This window comes from Fusarium poae, chromosome 1, assembly GCF_019609905.1.
Source record: "Fusarium poae strain DAOMC 252244 chromosome 1, whole genome shotgun sequence".
In the NCBI taxonomy this organism is placed as follows: Eukaryota; Fungi; Ascomycota; class Sordariomycetes; order Hypocreales; family Nectriaceae; genus Fusarium; species Fusarium poae.
The window spans coordinates 2,469,950-2,494,343 of NC_058399.1; the positions used below are offsets into that span (position 1 = coordinate 2,469,950).

A 24,394-nucleotide genomic window follows, 5' to 3' on the forward strand; every position below is an offset into this window, starting at 1 on the left:
AGTTCTGAACTAGTAGTAGTCTATAACAGAAGTTAGCTTCTGGTTCTCACCCATAATGTCTCATCGTAGTGTCGTCTCCGTAACTGCCGGGAACAAGGGTCGTACCTTCCCTAGGAAACCCAGTCGAATAGTGGAGATACTCGCGTCATGGACAGCATCTCGTGTCGTGGTTGGTCAGCTAAGAAGCCCAGTCAACAAGGGTCGTGAACTTGTATGTCTTCTTTTGCGCCTTTTAGAACTTTCAACTTCCAATCCCTGATTCAAACACTTAACCGCCATGTTCTCATCCTCGGCGGCAACGGCAAGATTAGCCGCCTTCTTACAGTCATGCTGTTGCAAAAGTCGTGGACTGTCACAAGTCTGATTCGTAACCCAGACCAGATCGACGACTTGAAGAAGATCTCTGAGGGTCTACCGGGAACACATAAGATAGTGGTGCATGATCTCATCACCATAACTAGCCAGGAGAAGGCCGCTGCTGTTATTGATGAAGTGAACCCAGATTCGGTTGTTTTCAGCGCTGGTAAGTTGAAATAGGGTCGAGTGACTGCAGATGAGTGTAAGCTGATTAGCAACAGGACCTGGCAGGGGAACTGATCAAGACACAGTAGCTGCTCACTTATAAGATACATATGATGTAGTATAGCTGATGCTCTTCTAGATCATCCGAATCGATCGTGATGCCGCCATCTTCTTCACGCAAGCCTCGGTTGCCAATGAAACCATCAGTCATCATGTGCAAGTGTCCTACCTTGGCGCTCGTCGCGAACAAGCTCCCTGGTGGACTCCTGAAGACTGGGAGGGCTGGAAGAAGGTCAATTCGACCTTCCTAGGTCCCTACTATGAGCCCAAGGTTGCGGCCGACGAAGCTCTCGTGACTGAAGGTAAGAAGAGAGAGAGTTTGACTGCAGTATCGGTTCGTCCTGGCGGTCTAACGGACAAGGATGAAGGCGGTGTTCTCCTAGGCCAGACGAAGCAAGCTAGGGGTATGACAACTCGAGCGTCAACGGCGAGAGCAATGGCGTTGGTGTTGGAGCAGGAGCATGTCAAGGGACATTGGTTGGATGTCCTAGACGGCGAAGAAGATGCTCAGACTGCAGTCGATCGATACGCTCGTGAGGAAACTGAATGTGCTCTAGGAGAGCCAGTTCTCAGAGGCTAATTCCTCAGTCGAGGAGCGTCAAGATGGAAATACTTGGGACGACACTCGGCAATATTCGATCCCTCGATGCTGCCCACTACAAATCATAGGTTAGCAGACTTACAGGCTATAGTAAGGGGGGGCCCAGCTGCAATACCAAGTCCCACTCTTACTGTCAGGCCACCTAGCGAGTTGGAATAGAAGAGAGTGCGCTAGGACGTTCTAATGATAGAAATTTCGAGTATGGAATTTCAATACCTTTGTTTGGATTTACTTGACGCTACACATTTTTCATCAAGCTGAAATTCATATCGAAGCTTCTACTGATCTGGATATATATGGTAACTATTTTGCATGAGTTGCATTGTCTTGTGGTTGCGGGAATCAGTATCTACACCGAGGAGCATCCCATATCCCCTACTTTCATATACAGGAATCGGCCAGCAACTCTGCTGAACCAGGCATCAGATAGCACTGGCGTTTGTTCCTCAACGTCCGTCAGGATTGCAATCACTCCCGCTCTCCTGGGGGTATAAATTCCCACATTTCTTCCCCGCTAACCAAGTCTTCCTTTCACCATCGTCACATTGTTTGCTAATGGATACGTTCTTGCGCAAACACTCGATACAAATCACTTTCGACTCGACTTCAAACTTACTTTGAATCTCCAGTCCACATCCTTCTTAAAGGTAAGTCTTTGTCCCTTATGTTTGTTTCTTTTGTCAGTCTTCGGTATCTCACAGATACCCAAGATTCACTACATTGGCATCATTTTCAACATGGGCTGTATTCCCAAGCTTCGTTTGCCAAGACGCCTGCGACGTTGGTTTAAGAAGAAGAACAAGGACAACCAAGCCCGCGAGAGCGTTGAACTAAGTGTCATCTCGCGTCCGTAAGTTCACCCCTGTTACCTCTTACAACGTCTCAGTGGTGGAAGTGGCTGACCTGTCAATACCTAGTTTCAATGTCTATCGCATAGACAGCAAGGGCAATCGTCAAGAGATGCCACAATTTCTTCCAGCGCCTGCCGACCTCTACGGCCAGGTCGTCGCTCCTGCCACCAATGGCACCGGCCTCACTTACCTCGGCATGCCAGTCCCTGATGGCTCTGCCGTCACCGATGGTAGCGGCAGCGAGGACAGTGTTGCCGTCGACACCAAGGCCAAGACTGGTGCCCAGGTGAAGCAGCAGAATGGCGACACCGTTGCCGGTCCTTCCGCCAAGGACATCTAAATACGAGAAGTTTACACCAGAGGCAGAGCTTGGAGCTAAGACTACTAAGTTTCATGTACTACAACGAACGGGCAGTGTAGTAGATTAAGAGACAACACTCTGCACATACTTGACCATCTTTGACGTGACTGTTTTAATTTTTACGTGACGTTTATATTTCGAAAGCCCACCGTAGTTCTAGCATTTTTAAAAGAAATTGAAGTTGTTTCGCGCGTACAATTCGATGTTGTTTAACTGCTGATTACCTGGAGACGCCAATGCAGTCCAGCTAGCAACGGTGGTTTTCCCAGCCAAACAAACTTCAAAACATTCGTTTACCCATATCTACAGTAATTCTTAATCCATTTTTATGGTACAATAGGTGTCGGCGAGTGATTTTATTCTACTTGTGGCAGATTTGGTAGGGTAGGGCAGACATGCGTGCACACAAACACTCGACGATTTTGAAATCAAGGATGGCTGCACATCTAAATCAAAACAAACAACCACTAAACCAGGCACCGTTCTTTCAGTGGTGCGCGTTTCTATGGGCTACAAGGGTTAGATGGAACGTGGTGGAAGAGTGACGACTGGCTATGGAAATCAGGGGCACGGCTGCCAGGGGGCAGATGTGGCCGACGATCGGATCTTCTGCCTAGCAGCGCTGTCATGCTCGCGGGTTCGCATACATAATTTCTTTTCGAACATGGCCTAGTTGATTTAATCTTGTTGGAGACCATATGCTATTATTTGGTGATTTTCAAGGCGTAAGTCCCGAAGTATACATTTAAAATCGGAGACCATATGCTCGTGAGAATATCAAACGCAGGCTCTCAAGTCATTATTACCTACACTCGATCCCTCGTCTCAGGTTGAGCTTACGCCAACAATAATTATACATCTTACTGTGTGTTTTCCAATAGAATATTAATTTCACTTTCACCTCTTGCTACTTCAGTCTGCATGATAGATCACTGTTGAGCTGAATCATCTGGTGGATCACCAGCCTCCAATGATATGGATGTAGCACAATTCCTACACACAGAGAATAGGACAAACGTTGGAATAGAGTAATCAACTAAGCTGCCTATGGATAATCTGTAGATAGCCTATCCGTATCCATGTTCTTTACCCCATGTCCAAGAGATAAAAACGCCTCTGTCACTGAAACGGCCACAAAATCGGAGCACATTCATCATCCCTGCACTAAAATCCTCAGCCCATGGAAACTTGCTCAAACATTCGCAAAGCTAGGTCATCGTCTGATAATTACATGCGAAAACCAACTCATCTATGTCCTGTTTGAGTCAACTAGTACGATAATGGATAGAGTTTATTGTGAATGGGAAAAAGGTAGAAATACCGCCGACGCTTCCCTTTTCTTTTCGTCCCTGGGTCAATATATTTTAGACTTTGGCACGTGTATGAGGTTTTAAAAGTCTAATTTATTCCTCGTGGGCATCCAGCTTCGTGTCTTTGCACCTACAAATATCAAATCAAAGGCATCCCTCCCCTTTCTCGCAACCATCGATCGATACCCCCAACGCCGCTCAAGACAGTCCCAATACAGCTTCGACCATGGATCACGATATGCATATGACTGGTATATCAGAAACTGCTACCATGACCATGGATATGCCTGCTGCTTCCACCTCAATGGCAATGGACCACGGTGACATGATGGGCGGATGCAAGATTTCTGTAAGTCACCCTTACTATCTTTCCTCAACAAACACTTCAAGACCATGACTGACAGGCACCTTCTACAGATGCTTTGGAACTGGAACACGGTCGACTCATGTTTCATCGCTGAGTCGTGGCGCGTCACTTCCAAGGGAATGTTCGCCGGCTCCTGTATCGGCGTCATCCTTCTCGTCATGTCCCTCGAACTTCTCCGCCGCTCCGTCAAAGAATGGGATCGCTATCTCCTCCGCCAGCACGCCGTCAAGTTTGCAGAGTCTTCCTCTACCGGCCGACCTGGTTCCGTCAATGGCAAAGAAGGCAATGCTACCGTTATCAATTGCAACAATACTGTACCCCCGTTCCGGCCCAATGTTTGGCAGCAGGCCATCCGTGCCCTCCTACACATGATGCAGTTTGCCGTGGCCTACTTTGTCATGCTGTTGGCCATGTACTACAACGGCTACTTCATCATTTGCATCTTTATTGGTGCTTATCTTGGTGCTTTCATCTTTCAATGGGAGACTTTGAGTCCTTCAGGTGGTACCAGTGCTTCTAAGGAGGCAACAGTTTGCTGTGGTTGAGAAGAGTTACAAAAGACCGATTCAAGTATGTATTCCGATACAGTCTGTCGAATTTCGCTACAGGGGGGGAGATTTGGAAGAGGAAGGTCTGAGTTGTCCAGATGTCTCTGTTGAGTTAGCATGATTCTTTTATTCATATTACAACGACGTTTAGTTACCAAGTATCGCGGATGTCAAAGTGCCAACAATTGGAACTAACTATCTCAGTACTCGCTGCGTCTAATACACATTATTCTCTATCCATCTACCATCCCATAGCCTTTGATTAATTGACACAATACCACATCATAAGACCAGAGTAATCAACCCTCAGGGTATCAGAAAATTTGACCGCTGGAAACCCAAGGGATGAAACTAGTAGGTCACTCTATGCTCCTTAGACTATAGTTTTCAGACTACTTATTTATGTACCCTAAGACTCCGGAGGTTATTCTTTCTACCATTTACTAGTCAACCAAGTGACGGATGAGCACAGCTACCAGAAACCGATCTGGATGTAATGGTTAATGCTTCGGTGAATATTAGTCAGATACTGACAAGTCGAGTTCAAAGATGCCATTTTTGACTATAATTAGGGATATACTGAACGGCAAGCGATAAGCATACACTAACTAATGAGTTATCAATATCATAACTACATACCTGTCACTATCTAGTCTAGATAGATAGTACATCCGTTATGCAGGGCGTAGAGTAGGCTGACAAATTGACTAGCAGACCCCTGGAGAGCTCCAGTTTCGATTGGCCTCAACTGTCGATCCGAACATGGGGGATATATACTAACCCAATCTAGACGAAGTCCCCTTGTGCCAACCCAACTCTCATCCTTCATCAATTCAGCACGTATCGCGACAATATTCAGTATCGACGGAAACCATTTGCTGTATATATTCTATACACGATATAGAGTCGGCTTGGATCAAGGGAGCATTCCCTTTGTTCGCCGCCACCATGTTTCGTCATCTCATGTCTTCCAAAGTGCGCTCTAACGCTGGCTGCTGGACCTGTCGCCTCCGTCGCAAGAAGTGCGATGAGAAACGTCCAGTCTGCGATTCCTGCAGTGCTCTAGAGATCACTTGTTATTTTAACGATGAGAAGCCAGAATGGATGGATGGTGGATCACAGCAGAAAGCCATGGCTGAAAAGATCAAGGCTCAAGTTAAGAAACAAGCCAGTCAGCGTCGCGATCGCAAATACATGGAGATGCTTGAGACTGGTACTCAGAATGTCACACTTCAGACCCAAAACCCTCAGCAGCAACAAACTCACGAACCTGCCATGGCCGCTGCATCCGACACGGATCCTGCCTCAGGTCATGAGTTTGGATCGACTCCAGGATCTAGCAACACCAGTGGCGCATCTCCTCCTGATATGCCCTGGCACAGTCACTTCGCAGTCCCTCACGAAGACCCCAGCAGTTCAACTGGGAACAGCACCGAGGTCCATTTCATCATGATCTATCTCGACTATGTCTTCCCTCACTTATTTCCTTTCTACCGCCCTCCCATCCTTGCTGGTGGTCGTGGGTGGATATTGGACGTCTTGCAGAGTAACAAATCCGTCTGGCACACAGCCATCTCGCTGACTTCATACTTCTTCAGTATTGTCATGGCTAATGGCGAGATTGAGCATGTCGAGTGCACAAACCGTATGGTTCACCAGTTACAGTCCCAGCTTGAGATGGGCTTAAGAGAGCTGCAACGCGAGATGACTGCAGTCAACCACAAGGTTTCCTGCGCTGGGGCTCGAGACAGGCTCCTCGTTCTACAAGCCATCCTACAGATGCTCATCTTCGAGGTATCAACTAGCAACAAAGACCATTGGAAGATGCATCTCGATGCTGCCATCACCATGTTTCAACAGATCCTTCCCCAACCCGAGCATTGGAAGGAAACGCTAGAAGCTCTCTACAGTTACCGTTGGCCACCTCCCGAGATGGGCGTCCGCCGGCCCTTTAGCACAAACCAAGCCGCGCTTCGTTTCTTCACAGCCAATGTTCTTTACATCGATGTCATGTCCAGCATCACGCTCGAGCAGGCGCCTCGCCTTCAGAAGTACCAAGAAATCATCATGCCCAGCTGCAAGGCACACGTCGCACCAGAAGAGGTTCGCATCTCAGGGTCACTCTTCATGGAAGAGTATGTCGGTCTCCATAATTGGGTCGTCCAAATCATCGGCGATATTTCTGCGTTGGACGCCTGGAAAAAGGATCAAAAGAGATCAAACTCCCTATCCATCAACGAGCTTGTTCAGCGAGGCAAGGTGCTAGAGGGTGCTATCAGGGGAGGATTGAGTGTCATTGAAGCACAAGCTCAGATGCCCGGCCCCCTATACAACCCTGTCATGAGTGTAGTCGCAAGTCCGGTGCATAACCAGGATATCAACACAAAGCAAGCCCCCGCCCTCGCAGCCAACAACATGATCTGGTTACAAGCCGCCCTCACCTATCTCCAGGTGGTCATATCTGGCTGGCAACCTTCATGCCCTGAGATTCAATGTTCTGTTCGTCGCATGACGCACCTCTTGACAACACTCCCGTCCAACACCTGCCTCAGAACCTTGGTCTGGCCGTTCTGCATAGCCGGATGTCTTTCGCCTCCAGAAGACGAGGACTCGTACCGAGCAATGGTGGAGAGTCTGGGCCCTGTTAGTGTATTTGGCACAGTCAGAGAGGCACTAGAGATTATGGAAAAGGTATGGTCTAAACGAGATCAGATTGATGAGAGTTGGGATGTGGCCAAGTGTATGCAAGTTCTTGGCCATGGCGTTTTACTGATCTGATACCCTTGAGATTGCATTGTCGAATCAATCATGGAACCATACTAATGGTGATTGTTTCTTTATTAATAAGAGCGGTTTCCCAGAGCACACACAGCGGACAACAAGGACGGGTCGACAGCATGGTTATTGACTTCGAATGTTGGGATCAAATATATCGAGCTAATTTATATCAACATTTTTCCATTTGCCATACACGTGTTTCCTTCTTTGATCCAAGGCTCGTACCGATGGAAGTAACGCAGTCTACATTCTATGTTTCATCGGCGGTTTTCTTCAAGTCTCTTCGCCTTGTGGTGCCCGAGCTGGGGCCCCTTTTCTATTTGACAGGCTAAAACATCAGTTATCACAGATAATGGAAGGTTGTTGTTTAGTGGTTGAACAGTCGATGTTCAAACCCCGATCCGATTTTTATTCATTTTTGATAAGCCGATCTAACCAGTAGACATTACCTCTGTGTATCCCAACACATGTGCTCTCGATCTCAAAACAAAGCGTTCAATCTATTATATCCCATAATACCCATTATCATTTAAATCCTTTTTCCTCCAAATAGTGTCTGCCTCCTCTCGAGCAGACCAAGATCCCACCAACCTTCAACTCGCTCAAGAATGGTCTTGCGTTTCGACCAGATTCTTTCAAGGGGGCTTTTTGGCGAATCATCATTCATACGCCCCGGTGATAGGGGAACTGGAGGCAAGGGAGGAAGATGCAGCACAGGCTTTGCGACCTCCTTCCTCTTGACTCGGACAGGTGCCGTGGGGGGCGGGGGACACCACGGCTGGCGTACGCTCTCAGCATCAGAAGAGTCACTATCGAACCGCTTCGCCATAGCCATGGTACCCAGACTTCGGTCTTGGGACATCATAGGCGGTCCTTGGCTGATGCCCAAAGCGTTGTTGACCTGCCCCTCACGGCCGCACCCTCAACCCTCAATGTCCTTGGGGGCGGGACGAGCAGCACCCTTTGTGCGCTTCCACAAGCATCCCGAAGTGATGGCGGAGAACGAGAAAAGTACGCACAGGGCAATGCTCAGGCCCCAGACGGACTTGAGCTGGTAGCAGGATGCCTTGTCAGGGTCGACCCAGGCAAAGACGTTTCCACGAGAGTGGTAGACGTTGTGGAAGAGTGAGTTGATGAAGTTGGCTGTGTTGCCATCAGAAGGAAACTTGGGGCATGCGAGGTAGCTGACAGGCTTGCCAACAGTGCATGCTACAACGATGCAGGCGACAAGAAGCATCACATCAGCACCTGTGGCAAGGAGAAGAGGGAGCATGCCATCCCAGTACAGGATGTAAGAGATGGCGATGTACAAGGTCGCGATAATTGACTACGATGTGTAAGTAACTCTGCAACTATTGCACCAATGTTAGATGGGACGACTTACAACAACCAGGGTTCCAATCAGAGCAGAGGGCGCCGCATAATCAGCACCAACCATCTCACCAATAAAGTTGGATGTCAAACCAATGATAGTAATGAGTGAGATAAACTCCATGGCTCGCATGGCAGTCCAGGTGTGCCCGAGGGCGCCGAGAGCAGGCTGCATCTTGGGGTTGGAATTTGCTTGTGTGTTTAGAGAGAGACGAGGGCGCAACGAGCCGGCTGTGCGCAGGGGTAGATGCTTGGAGTAGAAAGGAACAGAAGGGGATGGGGAAGATATCTTGTCCAAGTTATAACCCGCCCTTACGAAGAGGCGAGAGATTTTTTATATAAGAAAAGAGAGAAAAGAGATCGTTATAGAAATCGTCTGTTCGTGAAAGATAGATTGATGCAGAAAGAACCCAAGACCAAACGAGGTAGAGGACAAAGGAAATAAGGAAATAAGTGAGACAAGGAAAAAAAAGGAAAAGAGACGGTTGTGTTTGTTGTGTGAGTTGTTTGATGAAGAGAAAGAGACGATTCCAAACGTCCGAAACCCAGTGTCTTTTATACACATCTCATTGTCAACAAAACTTTTCCAACATACAAGAATAACACAGACCGTAACCGTAACCATGACAAGGCATTGAATAGCTAGCTACCTTGTCTAGCCAACTTTCCAATTACAGCAGCCGCCTACTGCCAGCCGCGTCCCCATCGCGCTTCCCGATATACCATAGACGACCAAGTCAACCCTGACAATTAAACAACATGATACAAACTTTCTTTTCCAAGTCCTGGGCGTCTGGTTCCGCGACCAATGAGGCTTCAGAAGCTCAAAGTCGTGGCGGCGCTTAAACGTGCAGGGGTGTTTACGGATAGCCGCGCAGGAAAAGGGCGGTTGGTGTTTCAAGATATACCGACAAGGACACGATTGGATGAGAGACGTTCTTGGGAAAGAGCGGTTCGTTGGTCCGGATGAGGCTCTCTTTTGTTTTGGGGAGAGGTCGCATACATGGCGAGATTGCTTGGGTGAGTCCATCGTTGCAGGTTATTCTGAGATTGTTGTCCTACTGCAACGGCAACAGATCCGGTCCAGGATCGATGGGCTCTAATCCTAGTTCTTGATCTGATCTTTGTGGTTAAATCATCGCCGTGGAACCATTGTTGGTTAGTCTTCACCTGATACACACGTAGAGCTTACGTGCAACATAGCGATCTAATGCTGGCCTCCCCACAAGGTCGATCGGATGGTCATACAGTTGAAATAGAACGACATGACATGTCGGTTCATTTTGTTGCGCCAGACGCCTATCTAGGAACCTATCATGAAAACAAACATGCTGCCCCGTTGCTGATTATTCTGTACATTCTCAAGGCCACCAACTAAACATGACTTTAATGCATTGAATCTCGATCCCAGCTTATAATCCATTTATGTTTAAACGTGTCAACCAGTGGGACAGATTAGCCTAGGAGGTCATCCATAGCAGAGCCACCAGTCTTGGGAGGAGCACTGCCACTGGAAGATCCAGCTGCCGGCGCACCCCAGATTCCAGCACTGCTCTTCTCCTTGGCGAGCTGGCCCAGTGCGGGTCCAGCCTTAGGCGTCTCAGGCTTCTTGACACCACCACTAGCCTTGCCCCAGAGAGCTCCAAAGGCGTCCCCACCAGCAGCAGATGCTGGCTTGGCTGAGGAGCTAGTAACGGGCTTCATGTTGGCCATAGTAGTGGGAGTGCTGGGGGCAGCATTGGAAGTGCTGCTCATGCCAGAAAAGGCAGATGTTGTAGGCTTAGATGCCTGTGCCTGGACAGGACTAAAGTAGTTGGGTCCAGATTGCTGGAACCCGGTGGGCTTGGGAGCCTGTGCCGCGGGGGCAGCAGGGACACTGAAAGCAGAGTAGTTTGGTCCTGGAGTGCCTGAGGCGCTCGGTGCGGGTGAGATTGATGCCATGCTAACCATTTGACTAATATCAGCCTGCTGAGGAGCAGACTGGGGCTGAGGAGCTGCAAACTTCGCAGTTGAGGAAGCCATCGATGTCACAGGAGGGCTTTGCATAAAACTGTTGGATGGTGCAGCCTGGGCAGGTGCAGCAGATTGGAAGTCATCAAACTCGTCGTCATCGTCGGCTTGCGCAGGAGCGGCAGCAGCATTGCTAGGGGCCAACGCAGCAAATCCAGAGCTGTTTGAGGCTGAAGGAGCTGCAGAAGATGCCGGCGCAGGGTCGTCAAAGGAAAAGAGATCAACTTCAGGTTCCTTCTTCTTGGGTGGCTCGGCAGCCGCCTTCTTAGCAGGAGCGCGCTCTGGTCGCTTGGCAGCAGCTCTTGATGAGCTGGCAGAAGGTCGCTCGCCTTCGTCAAACTCGTCGTATTCCTCAAATCGTTCAGCTCTGCTAGCAGCGCCATCCCCTCGCCAGTCATCAGTCTCACCACCGAAACCACCACCATCACCATAGACACCACCAGAGTATCCACCAAAGTTGGTAGGGCCGCTGCCACTACCGCTGCCTCCACCATAGCCAGCGCTCTCGCTGCCAAAGCCACCATAACGACCAGAGCTGCCGCTTGAGAAGCCACCACCAAATGTTGCGCCACCCTCAACACCAGTATATTTGTTCTTGGTCGCACGCGCTTTCTTGCGCTCGGTTCGGATACGATCCACATCGCTAAGTAGGTCGGCCAGCTCCTTGGCTCGGTTGCGCACGTTGATACCCTGGTCCTTTCCGTTCTGGTCGATAAAGTGAAATTGGCGAAGCATCTTGAGAAGGGAAATGTGTCCTCTCGCATCATCAATAACACGCTCAGAGCCGTGCTTGATGAGAAACTCGAGCAATTGAAGAGCCTTGTAAATTTGGCGCCATTCCTCGGCAGCCTTCTCGGTGAAGCGACGGTAAATCATAGGCATGATCTCGTTGAGGGTTTGGCTGGCTCATAGTCAGTAGCTAAACTTTGATAGTGGTTCGACGTATCGTACTAGTTAAATGTCCCGTTTGCGATCTCTTGCATAAGGGTAGATGAAGCACCCCATGGCTCGTTGTTCGTGGCCTCGCGCACCTAAGCATGGGTGAGTTGACTGTGTTTCAACCACAGTTATCGCGCAGAGCTTGACCAACCTTGGACTCCATCTCGGTAAAGTTCATGACAGCTGGGCATCGCGTCAGTAACGATCGGGCGCATTAGACAAGGCCACCAAGGGAAGTACCATTCTGGGCCTTGCGAAAGCCTGCCTTGAGGTCATACAAGGTCAGGTTGGAGACCGTGTTCTTGAGATCGTTAATATCCATATTGAACTAATCCAAGAAGAAGCCAGCAGATAGATGTGAAGATCGGCACAGGTGACGCAGAGCTTCGAATGATGCTCTCCAGAAGTTTCAATGGAATGGAATAGGATATCTAGAGTTCAAGATGCCCCTTGTTACACTACGGCCATGGTGGACACTTGGACATTTCCCACAACCCAATGTCAGCATGGATCATGGCTGATCACGTGATTGGCAACAAACAAAGCTGAGGACAATGTATTCGAGTAGATCTATTATCTTGTGAGTGGATGGAATTAATACGATTACATACCTGAGTAGTATAATCAGTTCCTATTTTCCAATGCATAATGGTTGCTCTTCTCTGCTTCATCTATCTCTGCTGCTCATTAATTGCTTATGGGCCAAAACGTAATCATCATGCCAAAGCACTTTAAGCGTTCCATCGGCCTGGAGTACCCGCTGTACAACCTTAGACTTCAGGCCCGAACAGGGAGCTAGAATACCAGACGTCAGGTTGGCCCAAACTTTTACCTTCCCTTCTCGAGATCAGTCTAAATTCAGCACGTTCATCGACTCGCTGTAATTGTATCTGTCCATATACAATCATTCCTTCTCCCAATTGTATCAGTGTTCAAGGTATGTACAAGCTCAGTTCTTTTTCAAAGCCGCGTCTGCCTTTGTTTCGCCACCAAAAGCTCTCGACAAAGCACAAGCTGGGCTTTGATCAAGCTGCAAAAGAGAAGCAAGACGCCTTCCAAGCAAACATTAGACATTCGAGCACATTTCTGGGCCAATGCTAAACTATTGTGACCCTAATTGGGATCTTGGAAAGGCTGTCTGTCTGTCCGGACCAACGCCGGCATTGTCGGTCTCTTCTCGCCTTTGTCCATTGCTTTCCCCCTGCGCTTCCTGTTTACAATGGTTACTGTTGCCCACGGGTCAATGGACTGGATGAGACTTGTGGTAGGAAGGGCCCATGCAATGTCAAGAACCCACTGGCGTGGCCATGCCCCCTTGCCCCCCTCCAATGGGCGTGATCCTTGAGCAAAAGTCTGCTGCACTTCGAACATCGGGCCACTGACTCGCCGCATCGGTTCCTGCTCTTGTTCAACGGTCTGCAAACAAACCAAAGAGTTCAGCGTGCGTGGCCCCGGCAACCTCCATCAGCTCAATCGGGAGCCCCATTGAAGCTTGGAGAACCAGCCATTGAGTCCACAGCCCAAACCAAACCAACCCGGTTTGGCTCGGTCTTGTTCTGATCAATGCGCCCGGGCTGCTAGCAGCAGCTGGCAATGGCGGTCAAAAGATTAAAGCTCAGGGTTGAATACTTGTTTGGTCTCGTTGAAAAAGGAGCACTCATCATCATTGATCATCAGGAGCTGCGAAGCTTCCTTGCCCCACAGGCCATAGCCACGGTGACCTCATGGGAAAAGTCGCCAGCTTGGGGGGTTTGCTTCAGCAGGCAAAATAGAGAGACCAAGCTATTCCGATCACTTCACGTGATCAATCTCCCACTCTACCCCTCTTCTACGTGCTTCCATTGGTTCCAACGGCCCCGCGCTAACGTTTTGCCCCTCTAGCTTGCTCAAAATGAGACCCTCACTCATCAAGCCCCTCCTACCCCGCCATACCTGCTTCTCTGCCGCAAGAACTTCTTCTTCTCTTCCTCAACTCTCCAACACAATCAGAACTGTTAGATTTTTCTCAGCTTCATCCGCAGTCATGGGTAACAAGGTGTAAGTTTTCCCTAGCCGAGCTCCGCATTCATGGAACCATCTCTGACTGTTGAACAGTTTCTTCGATATCACCTGGGAGGGTCCCGTCTTCCAGAACGGCAAGCCCACCTCTACCGTCCAGGGTAAGCTTTGATTTCCTGACGATACCATCATTCTTTTACCTGCTTTGGTCAATGAGGTGTAGCCTCGGCCTCTCAATTCCCATCGTCGATTCCACACATGGGGTTGCCGCAGTGTTCGTGGTCTCTGTGCCTTGAACACTCGTCATACGCTACCCATATCCCTCAATCGCATCTGTGCCTCAATCGTCACTATTGTTCCGTCGAAACTAACTCCTGTTCCTCTTGTAGAGCAGCAGGGCCGCATCAACTTCAACCTCTTCGACGACAAGGTCCCCAAGACCGCCGAGAACTTCCGTGCTCTCTGCACTGGCGAGAAGGGTTTCGGCTACAAGGGCTCTTCCTTCCACCGAATCATCCCTGACTTCATGCTTCAGGGTGGTGACTTCACCCGTGGCAACGTACGTTATCACTTGCATTCGGAAATATCTTGCAGCTGCTAACATAGCCAAGGGCACTGGTGGCAAGTCCATCTACGGTGAGAAGTTCGCCGACGAGAACTTCGCCTTGAAGCACGACAAGCCCGGTCTGCTCTCCATGGCCAACGCCGGCCCCAACACGTAAGCACCCACAAAGCCTTCTCACTTCGATTGCACTGACTAACACTCTCACAGCAACGGCTCCCAGTTCTTCATCACCACCGTCGTTACCTCTTGGCTCAACGGACGCCACGTTGTCTTCGGTGAGGTCGCTGACCAGGAGTCCCTTGATGTCGTCAAGGCCCTTGAGGCTACTGGTTCTGGCAGTGGTGCCGTCAAGTTCAACAAGAAGGCCACCATCGTCAACTGCGGTGAGCTGTAAACAGCTCAAACTGTACGACGTGGCGAGCGGGAATTTGGGATTGCATAACAAAACCTCACTAAGGGCTGGCGACATGGGACTAGTTAGTCACATGCTAGTAAAAACATCTAGCTATTGAACAATGTAAACCAATAAACCCAAAGCTGTACTTGAAACAATTTCGTGATACCGGTATGAATGTTCTGGTTCAGAAGTATCGCTCGTATGAAGATGCTGCTCTACCTAAAGATACTAGACAATCGCTGCGTCCAGCTGTATACTACACAGCCGTCGCTTGCCCTACTACGCCATTGCTATCTTTTCCCTAAAAACAAAAATGCCCACTTGCATGCCGTAACTCCATTACTTAAATAAAACTGATGTCGGTTCCCTTCATCGTTCCAGGTGCAAAATCTCTCGTAATCTATTCATTCAACGCCCAGCCACCTCTTAAAGTACTCGCAGTTACTGGGGCCTACGGGGCCACCTTCTTCGCAGATCTCAAATACCGGGCAGCGTCCACAGGGGGCTTCTGTAAAGGCGCTCACGAAAGATTCCGGGCCGCCTTCACGGCCTGTAGGGTCATCTCGGCCAGCCCAGCTCTCCAAGGATTGCTTGGCGACCCGAGAAACTCGATAGCCCATCTTGCCAGCCACCTTGACTGACTCAACGAGATTGTCCCATACCAAGACATCTACAAGCTTCTGCACGTCATGTTCGGAAAGGATCGTGTTATGAGTAATGCCGCTCGCTGATAGCAGGCGTGCGATGTCGCGGACGGTCGGATAGCCCGTATAGCCGGCAGGGAGAGGAAGGAGTGCGTCCTTCTTGACGGTACTCGTCGAAGGTATTTTGGGTACTTTGGCAGGGGGCTCGTCCATGTGACTAGCATCGCGCTTCTTGCCCTTTTCCACGCCACCCTTGACGACACCCTTCTTGGGAACCTGCGTTCGCGCAGCACCACCTCCGTGTGTGCTGTGGTAGCTGCTCTGGCGCTTTATAAAATCGAAAATAACACGCTGCAGCTCATCGATAAAGGCCTCGTCGAGGTTCTGATCAGTATACCACGGCCCACCTGTGGCGCGATCGCTAGGTCGTATGGAGGCCTTGATGAACATCTTCTTGTTGGGGTGCTCGACATTTTTGAAGGGTGCAATGAGTCCCTTGGCCTGTAGTTGTTTCAAGGCATTCTTGAGGACCGAGTCGTGCATGTTGAGGCGCTTCTGGAGCGTCTGGGACCAAATGCCGTCGCCGCCCGAGTCGTCGATAAGAGAGTAGACCATGACCTGTTCGTCGGTCGAGCATTGCTTATACCTAGCGGTCAATTGTCAGTTTCACAATCCAAAATTGTTGTAAAATTCGGTTTGCATACTTGTGAGCTTCCTGGGAGTCGCGCCATTTCCATAACACTTGGCCAGAGGCCTCGCGCATGGTGATGAAAAGCTTGTCATCAGTAAGGGACTGGACGACGCGGGCAAGCAGCATAAGATCGCGGTTGGGAATGACATCGAGGCGCATAAGGTCATCCTGGGAGAACATGTCCGTCCCAGATTCGCGACATCGTTCGTAAAGGGCCTCTTTCCAGACACCGAGCTTGGCCGTCGCTGCATCGACCTCAGTAGGCGCGGGGGTCGGCATGGTGAGTGAGTCAAGCGAGGGATGCGCTCGTCGAGTAAGTGATATTGAAAGAAGAATTTCCCAAAGGCATAAGACTAGGTTGTCGACTAAGTAGCAAAAATCCGATGCTATATTGACATGATATGGTGAGCGGTAAGTAAGAAGTGGTAGTTTGCTGTTGAGCAATGCTTTTGTATTGTATGAGAAAAAGGTTGTTTCTTTGAACTTTACCCCCTATGACTCTTAGTCGCTGGGCGAGGGAAGGAGTCAGTATTGGACTTCGAAAATCGTGAAAAGACCACCAAATGGTGAGTGGCGACCGAGCGTTCGTGAGGATAATAAATATGACGATGGCGGCGGGATTGCCTCTTGTCGAGTCGAGGCGGTCCTCAGGGTATCAAAAAAAAAAAATTGGCTGTTTGAAGAATAAAAGACGAAAATAGCTGATCAGATTATACTCATTAAACTATAGCTGTTAGGCTGTTTATTTTTGTACCCCCAAGCTTCAGAGGCCATGGGTTGGAAATAATTATTTTTCGACTCCCCGCAGTCGACGCTAAAAGCACCTAATGTACCTCGTCCCCTACCCTGCTATTCATTCAAATACGTCGGGCGAAATAAAACGGAAAGTGGGGGATCTTATCATTATCTCGGTCCCCCACCATTCTCTACATCCTCACCCTAGACTTGATCCCGTCTCAGAATATTAGCAGATTGGTCACTAGAAGAAAAAGTGAGGTTGGTAGATCGGTTTATTATACTAGGCTAGACTCCTACATTGTTTTTCTTTGTATTGTAGAGCTTAAATAGGTATCGTTTCTACTGCGCCAGTCAGTCGAATAGTTTCGGCAATGGTATCCCAGCAGTCTCATTGTGTTTGAGCAAAGCTATATCACTTATTCCAGTTCACTCGAAGACAGTGAAGTCTGAACAGTTTAGTTCCAGTTCCTTTGGAACTTAATGGACAAATTGCTGGTGGTGATGTGTCCAGACTTTCGTTGCATATGGGCTGAATCTAATATCAAGAAGTGATGTTAATATAGAAACATTGTGCTCTTATTGACTGTACCATCTTTAGTACGGTTCGATAGAGTTTCAATCTTATTTATTCTTGTGCATGTATTATTGCCTTACGATACAACATCGTCAAGGTTAAGCTTACACGCGCAACCTTAAACGTTGAGTGCATATAATACCAGGACTCACACTCTATTTCATGCGCGGTTGTGGTTTTCATAATAAACACATATAAAGGGTGAAAAAACGTGTTCTTTGGAGTGTTCAGCTCTCCTTCCTTCAACAGCACCGGCAAAGCCACCCGCAAACAGCAAAGGAAACATCACCTTCAAAACTTCCGTCTAACACAGCTCTCACTTTATCAGTGACTCCAATAACGTTTTCGGTACTTGTTCAAGAAAAATGCTGACTTCTGAAGAAAAACAAGCTATTGAACGAGAGGTGACGGCACTCTTCGAGGATTATTGCCTTGCAACACCAACGAATGAAGATACCAACAATGACAACACTTCAACCGAAGAAGCAACACCCCAAGCCGCAACCTTGAAGCCTCGAGATAATAGCAACACATCTACCAGACTTGATCGATACGGCCATTTAACCCCTGAACTTGCCTCACACGCTATGGAGTTTGAGCGCTACCACTTCCTATGCAAAAATAGCCCCTGGAACCAAGCAGAGGCTCGCTCTCGCTCTCTTCAAGTTACTCATGGAATGGCGCCAACTGTTGCCACTCCACCCCAGGAGCCTGTAGCTAAGCGCGGACGAGGCGAGCACTCATACAATGAGTAGATTGGCCCTTCAAAAAAAAAAAAAAGGAACAAATTGTGAATCAGCCTGAATAACAAGGTCGATACTGAGGAGAGTAAGTGTGGTTTGTATCAAATTGGAAGGAAATCATGCAGTCGAAAAACCCACAATGAAATCACAATTCTGTCTTGCTCTACTATCAACCAGCAAAATTGCACTGGTATAAATTAGTTCTTTTCGCTATGACGACCTAAAATAGAGAAACTCATAATAAAAATAGCGGTCCTATCATACATGGCCCAGCCAAATACCAGCTGTCCATGCATTCACTATAATGCGTCTCCCTTCGTGCCGTATGTAATCCTACGCCTGCAACGCCCGAACTGCAGACCGCATCTTATCGTCGTTCAGCACAGCGTGCCTATTTGTTCTGATTACTCAAGACCCAGCTGCGTGTATAAGACAACAAGTGTGGCATGAGCTTTTGTTGTAACATGAAAATGCCTAAAGAATCAAGACGATTTGCTTCCCTGGCAACTCCTAGTTTGCTGGGCTCTTGCTCTTCTCCTTGGGTTGCTCCGGCTTATCCTTCTCCGTATCGACGTCCATAACATCGGCAGGCTGTTCGCTTCGGGCTTCCTCAGTTGATTCTACTGGCTTTTCGACAGGGGTCGGCCCCGAGGCTGGCTCTGTAGTAATAGCAGCGTTGGGAGCCGCCGCTTCAACCGCTGGCTCTTCCTGTGCAGGCTTTTCTGTTGGCGCTGAAGGCTCGGTGGGTGCTTCGGGTGCTTCAGTCTCAATATCCTCCTTCTTAATCGTCGTTTCTTCAACAGCCGAGTCCTCCATGCCTACATCGCCGTCTCCATCAACTTTTGTTGGTTCGGGCTCTTTCACACCCTCACTGGCATTTTCAATTGCCTTCTCTGGTTGATCTTTCTCGGGCTGATCAGGAGCTGAAATGTCGTCGATAGTATCGTCGTTCACATCATGCCCGTCCTCGCCAGCGTGTTCTTCGGCAGCATCATCATTAGAAGCACCATTAGGGGCTTTGGCAGGGGGAGCGTCGGGATTATCGACATCCATTTCTCCCTTGCGGTAATCAGTAAAGCTGCGCTTGTTACCGTTCTGGCGTGTAGCACCATTGACACGGGCCATCTCGTCATCATCGCTGGCTTCGAACTCGTTATCATGTTCAACGTGCTTGTCCCAGCGATGTTCCGTCATGCGGACATCCTTGTTCTCATCCTCATCAAGGTCATCCAGCTCAGCCTCCTCCTCGTCGGTCATGCCGCCAAAAGGCTTCCGTGGGACGTCCTGCAATTGCACTGATGGCGCAGGTCCAGTTTGTCGGAGGTTATCGATGACTGATGAAGTAATCTTCTCCAGATATTCGCGGCTGTTGGAATTCTCCATGTTGGAGGATCGAACGTTCAGCTCAAAGTCAGGAGCATAGTACTACTTCGCATTAGTGAATGTTCGTTAGACCGCATCCAGGCGACTTACTTCGTAGTATTCATTGTAGGGTAATGTTCGGTCCATTTCCTTGCCGACCAGAACACCGGTCTCAAACGCCCATGTGCGCGCAACGTTTCGCATCGTATAGCCACCTCCACCAAGAACAAGAGTAGGGAGGTTGAAACTCTTGACAAAGTTCACGCAGTTAGCGTGACCATCCATACTCAAGTTGAAACAACCAAGTCGATCGCCTGAAAGACTATCACCGCCACACTGTAGAACAACAGCCTCGGGCTGATAGTACTTCATAACATTCTCGATAACAGGCTGGAAGATTGAGCGGTACGACGCATCGGTAATACCATCTCGGAGAGGAAAGTTGACAGCGTAATTCTTTCCTTGACCAATACCAGTATCCCTGAGCTCACCAGTGCCTGGGAAATACTCGCCATACTTGTGGAAAGAAACGGTCATGACACGGTCGGTGGTGTAGAAAGCTTCCTCAACACCATCACCGTGATGGACGTCAATATCGATGTAAAGGACCCGCTTTTTGAATCGGAGGAGCTCGAGAATGCCGAGAACAATATCTACAGAGTGTTAGACAGTGCCGTTTCGCGTGAATGATAAAACATACCGTTGACGTAGCAAAAGCCACTGGCTTCGCATTTCTTGGCGTGATGGAGACCACCGGCCCAATTGATGGCGATGTCGCACTTTTGGCGGTTGAGTCTTGCAGCGCCTTCCATGCTACCACCCGCACTGATACCACAAAACTCGAATAGACCATCGAACACAGGGCAATCATCTCCAACGTTGTATTTTCCTTGCTCCCTCATGAAGCTGTCCATGTTATCTGGCGTGACTTTTTGCAAGAAATCGATGTAGTCGTCCGTGTGAAATTGGGTCATTTCGCCTCGGGTCGCAGGTTTCGCGCGCTTCAGGAATGTCAACACAAGTTCATTGAAAAGCCCGCGCGGAACCGAATGTTGACCAGGAATAGACTTACATATATCTCCATCTTCTGGTACAGGTTGTACTGCATGATCAAGCTATGCGCCAACCGGATACGATGAGGTTTCATAGGATGTCCAGTAACGTAGGCATAGTTACCAATGTCAGAGTCGTAAAAGTAAGCAACCTTCTTGGGCGATGAGGCATTAAGCGCGACTGAGCCGAGCTCAACACGAATGTCGTCGCCCATGATTGCGGTTACTGAGGGTGTCGCGAATCTCGGGAAATGGGTGGGAAGAAAAGGGTGAAGTTGAATATGCGTGGAACAGAGAAAAAGATGATTAAAATTGTATGAAGCTTAACTAGCTCAGAGAGAGCTCAGCATGTTCAATCGAAACGTGAAGGGCAATTTTGGTGTAGCAGAAGGTGTTTTCTAGAAGCAGCCTTGAGTGTAAGTTAGTAGCAAGTACATACATGGGCAGAGCGTTGGCGAAGCCCATGTCGGAGCTCCATCAAAGTGCCATTTACAAGGATTAATGTTAGGCCGTTCCTATCTAAATTAGTTTTAGCCACAATTAGAGCCCCTCGCATGAGACTGCGGCACTGCCACAGGGAGCTTTTACACGTGACGTGACTAAGCTTCCAGCTGTGGCTCCCAGGCTGCCGGGCTGGCGTCAACGTCAATAGCCTCTACCAAGCTCCGATCATAGCAACACCCTCCATCACCACCAACAATCACATCTACACCGACGCCTGAACGCTTTTTGACAAATAAAACCACGCGCATTTCACCTGTATTTTAAAAAAACAGACGATATTATGGAGCGATTCAGGAGTTTACTCGGTGGCGGCGGTATGGGCCTGGGAGGACCTGCTCATGGAACTGTAAGCTACGATCCTGTTGATTGAAGCTCTTGTGGAGGAGATTCTTGTCTCTAAGAGCCTAGACTAACTCTTATAAACACAGGATAACACCAATCTCATCGACAACTCCGAAACAGTCTACATCTCCTCCCTCGCCCTCCTCAAAATGCTTCGACACGGCCGCGCAGGTGTGCCCATGGAAGTTATGGGTCTGATGCTGGGCGAGTTCGTGGATGACTTTACCGTCAAGGTTATGGATGTGTTTGCTATGCCCCAGAGTGGCACCGGCGTTAGTGTCGAGGCCGTCGACCCTGTTTTCCAGACGAAGATGATGGATATGCTTCGACAGACAGGAAGGTGCGTTAACTGACGATCGAGTATCTGTTATTTCTTGCTAATCTGCCCCAACAGACCCGAGTCGGTTGTCGGATGGTACCACTCGCATCCTGGTTTCGGCTGCTGGCTTTCGTCGGTTGATATAAATACTCAACAATCGTTCGAGCAATTGAACCCCCGTGCCGTGGCTGTCGTCATCGATCCCATCCAGTCCGTTAAGGGCAAAGTCGTCATTGACGCTTTCCGACTCATCAACCCCCAGCTTTTGATGCTGGGACAAGAACCAAGACAAAGCACAAGTAACTTGGGTCACCTCAACAAACCCTCAATTCAAGCCCTTATCCACGGTTTGAACCGACATTACTACTCGATCGGCATCGACTACCGCAAGACGGCTCTCGAAGAGAACATGCTCATGAACCTGCACAAGCACGTGTGGACCGAGGCTCTGGAGATGAACGATTTCCGACATGAGGGTTGCAAAAATAAGGATCGACTGCAGCAGCTGGTTACGTTGGCAGATGGCTATGAGAAGCGAGTGAAGGAAGAGACCGAGTTGACCAAAGATCAGCTTAAGACCCGATACGTTGGCAAGTTGGATCCCAAGAAGCATCTCGAGGATGTTGGCCAGGAGCTCATCGAAGACAACATTGTTTCTGTGTCGAGACAAATGATTGACAAAGAGGCGACCATGCCCAAAAGGGAGACGCCAGCAGGTTCAAAGGGACAAGTGAATGGCGAGGAGATGGACGTGGAGGAGGAGTTATGAGCGAGCGTAGGCGAGTACACCTAGTTCAACAGGGATAGCGAGGCCACGGGATGGACTTGTAAGATTAATAGGCATTGGCGGGCGGGACGGACGATATAGACCTAGCCATGTCACGAATTATTGCACACAAGGTTAGCATCGTATTTGCATGCATGGCATTAATCTGCATATGTTCCTTGCTGTGCCGTTCGTGTGAGTGAGGTCAAGGCTGTTGTGCGGCCTAATTGTGGGTGGTGTTGGAGCATCCTCTTTGTTTAGGTATTGAACATTGTGAACATGCACCTGTTCTCCATCTTGTACTTGTGCGAGCAGTTATGAACAAGGCGCTCCTTTCTATATAAGCGCACGCATGGTATGCAATTCTATTCTTTCTCCTTTTCCCTTGTCTCAACTCAACTTTGTGGTAAACAATCACGCACTGCATACGGCTATTATCCATTTTGCTTTTACACAAACAAAGACGACACTCAACCAAGAAGAAGCACTTGTCCGATGACACAACATTCTACGAATCTAACCAAAGTACCCATCAATTCTATCAGCAGGTCTGAAGTAATTGGTAAGTCCCGCCGGATGCCCGTTGATTAAAGAGAAAAGAGTCGCAGAAATCGTTCCAGAGAAGCCGTTGTGAAAATGGGTTTCCGTACGTCTCTGCGCTCGCTCTTCAGCGAGTGTTTCTCTCTCACGATGAAAGATTCTGACTATGAGAAACAGAAATTGCATTCCAGAAAAGGAACAAAGTATCCTCCACAAGCACGATGCCATTACAAGGCACGAAATGCACCAAATGCACGAAATGGTTGCGGCCTTGGAACGCGAGGGCAGCAGCAAGGAAATTATTATTATTACAAGAGTCAGCGTCAGGGTTGGAGTCAGAATCAGAGTCAGGAGGTTTATCAGGTGTCAGGCGGTCTAACACAAGCTCGAGGTGTTAATAGGCCTGACCTTGAGAAGCCTCTGCCTGTGGTTCCACGTCAACATCCCCCACAACACCAGTCTCCATACCGGACGCCCATACCCCTGCATCGGGACGGGAGGCAAGTCCAACAACTTGCATCTGCACCAGATGAAATACTCTGCCCGCTTGCGGATAGAACAGGGAGCAACGAAGCCATCATTATTTTGGAAGACCGCTCAATGAACTACGAGGCCGTATGTGAAGTAATCGACATGATAGCGCTTCGCTTCAGCCACATCCCCTACGCCGTAAGCGGCATGGCAGCCATGGTCTACTACGGCTACGACGCGAGACCATATAAAGTGAGCATGCTATGCCCAGAACACACGCGCGAGAATCAGAAATGCTGGGCAAAAGCGCTGGGCATGCTCCCAATCCCCAAACGACACGACCTCTGGGGAGTTGCGACACGCGACGGCATGCTACGTCAGATCCGCGTCAGATTCCCTTACGATTTCGCCGACATGCACGTCTTAAAAGTAGGCCGCTCTGCCGTTTCGATGCTCTCACTAGCGGGTCTGGCTGATGAGCTGGCTAGAACGTACGTGAACGAGCTCAAGCACTCAGACCAGGACCGCCAGGAGAATCTCGCAAGGGAGATGGTGTGGATTCTCAACAGGATCATCCAGTGCAGGATGCCCGAGCACAGGCTCAAGCCCGAGAGAATCCCTCATCTCACCCAAGACCGCTTCTGGGTACCCTTTTCGCTGGCCTATCCTGAATCGGTACCTTTATTTGCGAAAGCTGGATGGAGAATCCCCGATGACGACTGGCCTTGAAGAGGAGGGATTTTTCTCCGGAGGGACATGCGAGCGACGTGGGATTTTCTTTTTGGGAGTTTAACAAATGGATGGATGAATGAATGGCTTTAATGAATGAATGGTAATGGGGGCTGAGAATTGGAATTTGGTCATTTTGGTTTACGGAAGACGTATGATACCCCTAGATTTCTTTTATTTCTTATGTTTTAATGAGCAGGACTGGACGGCACAACGAGGAAGAATGCAAATAGATTGATAG

General features: G+C 49.0%; 12 protein-coding genes across 12 annotated transcripts; 7 read left to right on the forward strand and 5 right to left on the reverse strand.

The window, feature by feature from the left end:
- Window positions 1–213: 213 nt before the first annotated feature.
- Window positions 214–2,374, forward strand: FPOAC1_000809 (uncharacterized protein; the record flags this gene model as incomplete). The annotated part of the gene is made up of 7 exons (XM_044845420.1): window positions 214–523; window positions 579–607; window positions 662–884; window positions 951–1,147; window positions 1,813–1,830; window positions 1,894–2,033; window positions 2,101–2,374. 7 exons carry the CDS (start codon window positions 214–216, stop codon window positions 2,372–2,374), a joined length of 1,191 nt encoding a protein of 396 aa, XP_044711336.1.
- A 1,557-nt stretch (window positions 2,375–3,931) lies between these two features.
- On the forward strand, window positions 3,932–4,617 carry FPOAC1_000810 (uncharacterized protein; the record flags this gene model as incomplete). Its single annotated transcript, XM_044845421.1, has 2 exons — window positions 3,932–4,054; window positions 4,123–4,617. 2 exons carry the CDS (start codon window positions 3,932–3,934, stop codon window positions 4,615–4,617), a joined length of 618 nt encoding a protein of 205 aa, XP_044711337.1.
- A 951-nt stretch (window positions 4,618–5,568) lies between these two features.
- On the forward strand, window positions 5,569–7,398 carry FPOAC1_000811 (uncharacterized protein; the record flags this gene model as incomplete). Its single annotated transcript, XM_044845422.1, has 1 exon — window positions 5,569–7,398. The coding sequence occupies one exon, from the start codon at window positions 5,569–5,571 to the stop codon at window positions 7,396–7,398; it is 1,830 nt and encodes a 609-aa protein (XP_044711338.1).
- A 529-nt stretch (window positions 7,399–7,927) lies between these two features.
- On the reverse strand, window positions 7,928–8,260 carry FPOAC1_000812 (uncharacterized protein; the record flags this gene model as incomplete). Its single annotated transcript, XM_044845423.1, has 1 exon — window positions 7,928–8,260. The coding sequence occupies one exon, from the start codon at window positions 8,258–8,260 to the stop codon at window positions 7,928–7,930; it is 333 nt and encodes a 110-aa protein (XP_044711339.1).
- Window positions 8,261–8,320: 60 nt separating this feature from the next.
- Window positions 8,321–8,944, reverse strand: FPOAC1_000813 (uncharacterized protein; the record flags this gene model as incomplete). The annotated part of the gene is made up of 2 exons (XM_044845424.1): window positions 8,321–8,725; window positions 8,783–8,944. The coding sequence occupies 2 exons, from the start codon at window positions 8,942–8,944 to the stop codon at window positions 8,321–8,323; spliced, it is 567 nt and encodes a 188-aa protein (XP_044711340.1).
- A 1,280-nt stretch (window positions 8,945–10,224) lies between these two features.
- Window positions 10,225–12,040, reverse strand: FPOAC1_000814 (uncharacterized protein; the record flags this gene model as incomplete). Its single annotated transcript, XM_044845425.1, has 4 exons — window positions 10,225–11,680; window positions 11,731–11,810; window positions 11,870–11,901; window positions 11,959–12,040. 4 exons carry the CDS (start codon window positions 12,038–12,040, stop codon window positions 10,225–10,227), a joined length of 1,650 nt encoding a protein of 549 aa, XP_044711341.1.
- Window positions 12,041–13,609: 1,569 nt separating this feature from the next.
- Window positions 13,610–14,675, forward strand: CSR1 (phosphatidylinositol transfer protein csr1; the record flags this gene model as incomplete). The annotated part of the gene is made up of 5 exons (XM_044845426.1): window positions 13,610–13,755; window positions 13,813–13,877; window positions 14,106–14,275; window positions 14,328–14,434; window positions 14,489–14,675. 5 exons carry the CDS (start codon window positions 13,610–13,612, stop codon window positions 14,673–14,675), a joined length of 675 nt encoding a protein of 224 aa, XP_044711342.1.
- A 407-nt stretch (window positions 14,676–15,082) lies between these two features.
- Window positions 15,083–16,292, reverse strand: FPOAC1_000816 (uncharacterized protein; the record flags this gene model as incomplete). The annotated part of the gene is made up of 2 exons (XM_044845427.1): window positions 15,083–15,968; window positions 16,027–16,292. The coding sequence occupies 2 exons, from the start codon at window positions 16,290–16,292 to the stop codon at window positions 15,083–15,085; spliced, it is 1,152 nt and encodes a 383-aa protein (XP_044711343.1).
- Window positions 16,293–17,690: 1,398 nt separating this feature from the next.
- On the forward strand, window positions 17,691–18,080 carry FPOAC1_000817 (uncharacterized protein; the record flags this gene model as incomplete). Its single annotated transcript, XM_044845428.1, has 1 exon — window positions 17,691–18,080. The coding sequence occupies one exon, from the start codon at window positions 17,691–17,693 to the stop codon at window positions 18,078–18,080; it is 390 nt and encodes a 129-aa protein (XP_044711344.1).
- Window positions 18,081–18,578: 498 nt separating this feature from the next.
- RPD3 (histone deacetylase) lies at window positions 18,579–20,697 on the reverse strand (the record flags this gene model as incomplete). Its single annotated transcript, XM_044845429.1, has 4 exons — window positions 18,579–19,493; window positions 19,542–20,083; window positions 20,131–20,431; window positions 20,503–20,697. The coding sequence occupies 4 exons, from the start codon at window positions 20,695–20,697 to the stop codon at window positions 18,579–18,581; spliced, it is 1,953 nt and encodes a 650-aa protein (XP_044711345.1).
- A 780-nt stretch (window positions 20,698–21,477) lies between these two features.
- On the forward strand, window positions 21,478–22,416 carry RPN11 (multicatalytic endopeptidase; the record flags this gene model as incomplete). The annotated part of the gene is made up of 2 exons (XM_044845430.1): window positions 21,478–21,668; window positions 21,723–22,416. The coding sequence occupies 2 exons, from the start codon at window positions 21,478–21,480 to the stop codon at window positions 22,414–22,416; spliced, it is 885 nt and encodes a 294-aa protein (XP_044711346.1).
- A 633-nt stretch (window positions 22,417–23,049) lies between these two features.
- On the forward strand, window positions 23,050–24,153 carry FPOAC1_000820 (uncharacterized protein; the record flags this gene model as incomplete). Its single annotated transcript, XM_044845431.1, has 1 exon — window positions 23,050–24,153. The coding sequence occupies one exon, from the start codon at window positions 23,050–23,052 to the stop codon at window positions 24,151–24,153; it is 1,104 nt and encodes a 367-aa protein (XP_044711347.1).
- Between the last annotated feature and the right edge of the window lie 241 nt (window positions 24,154–24,394).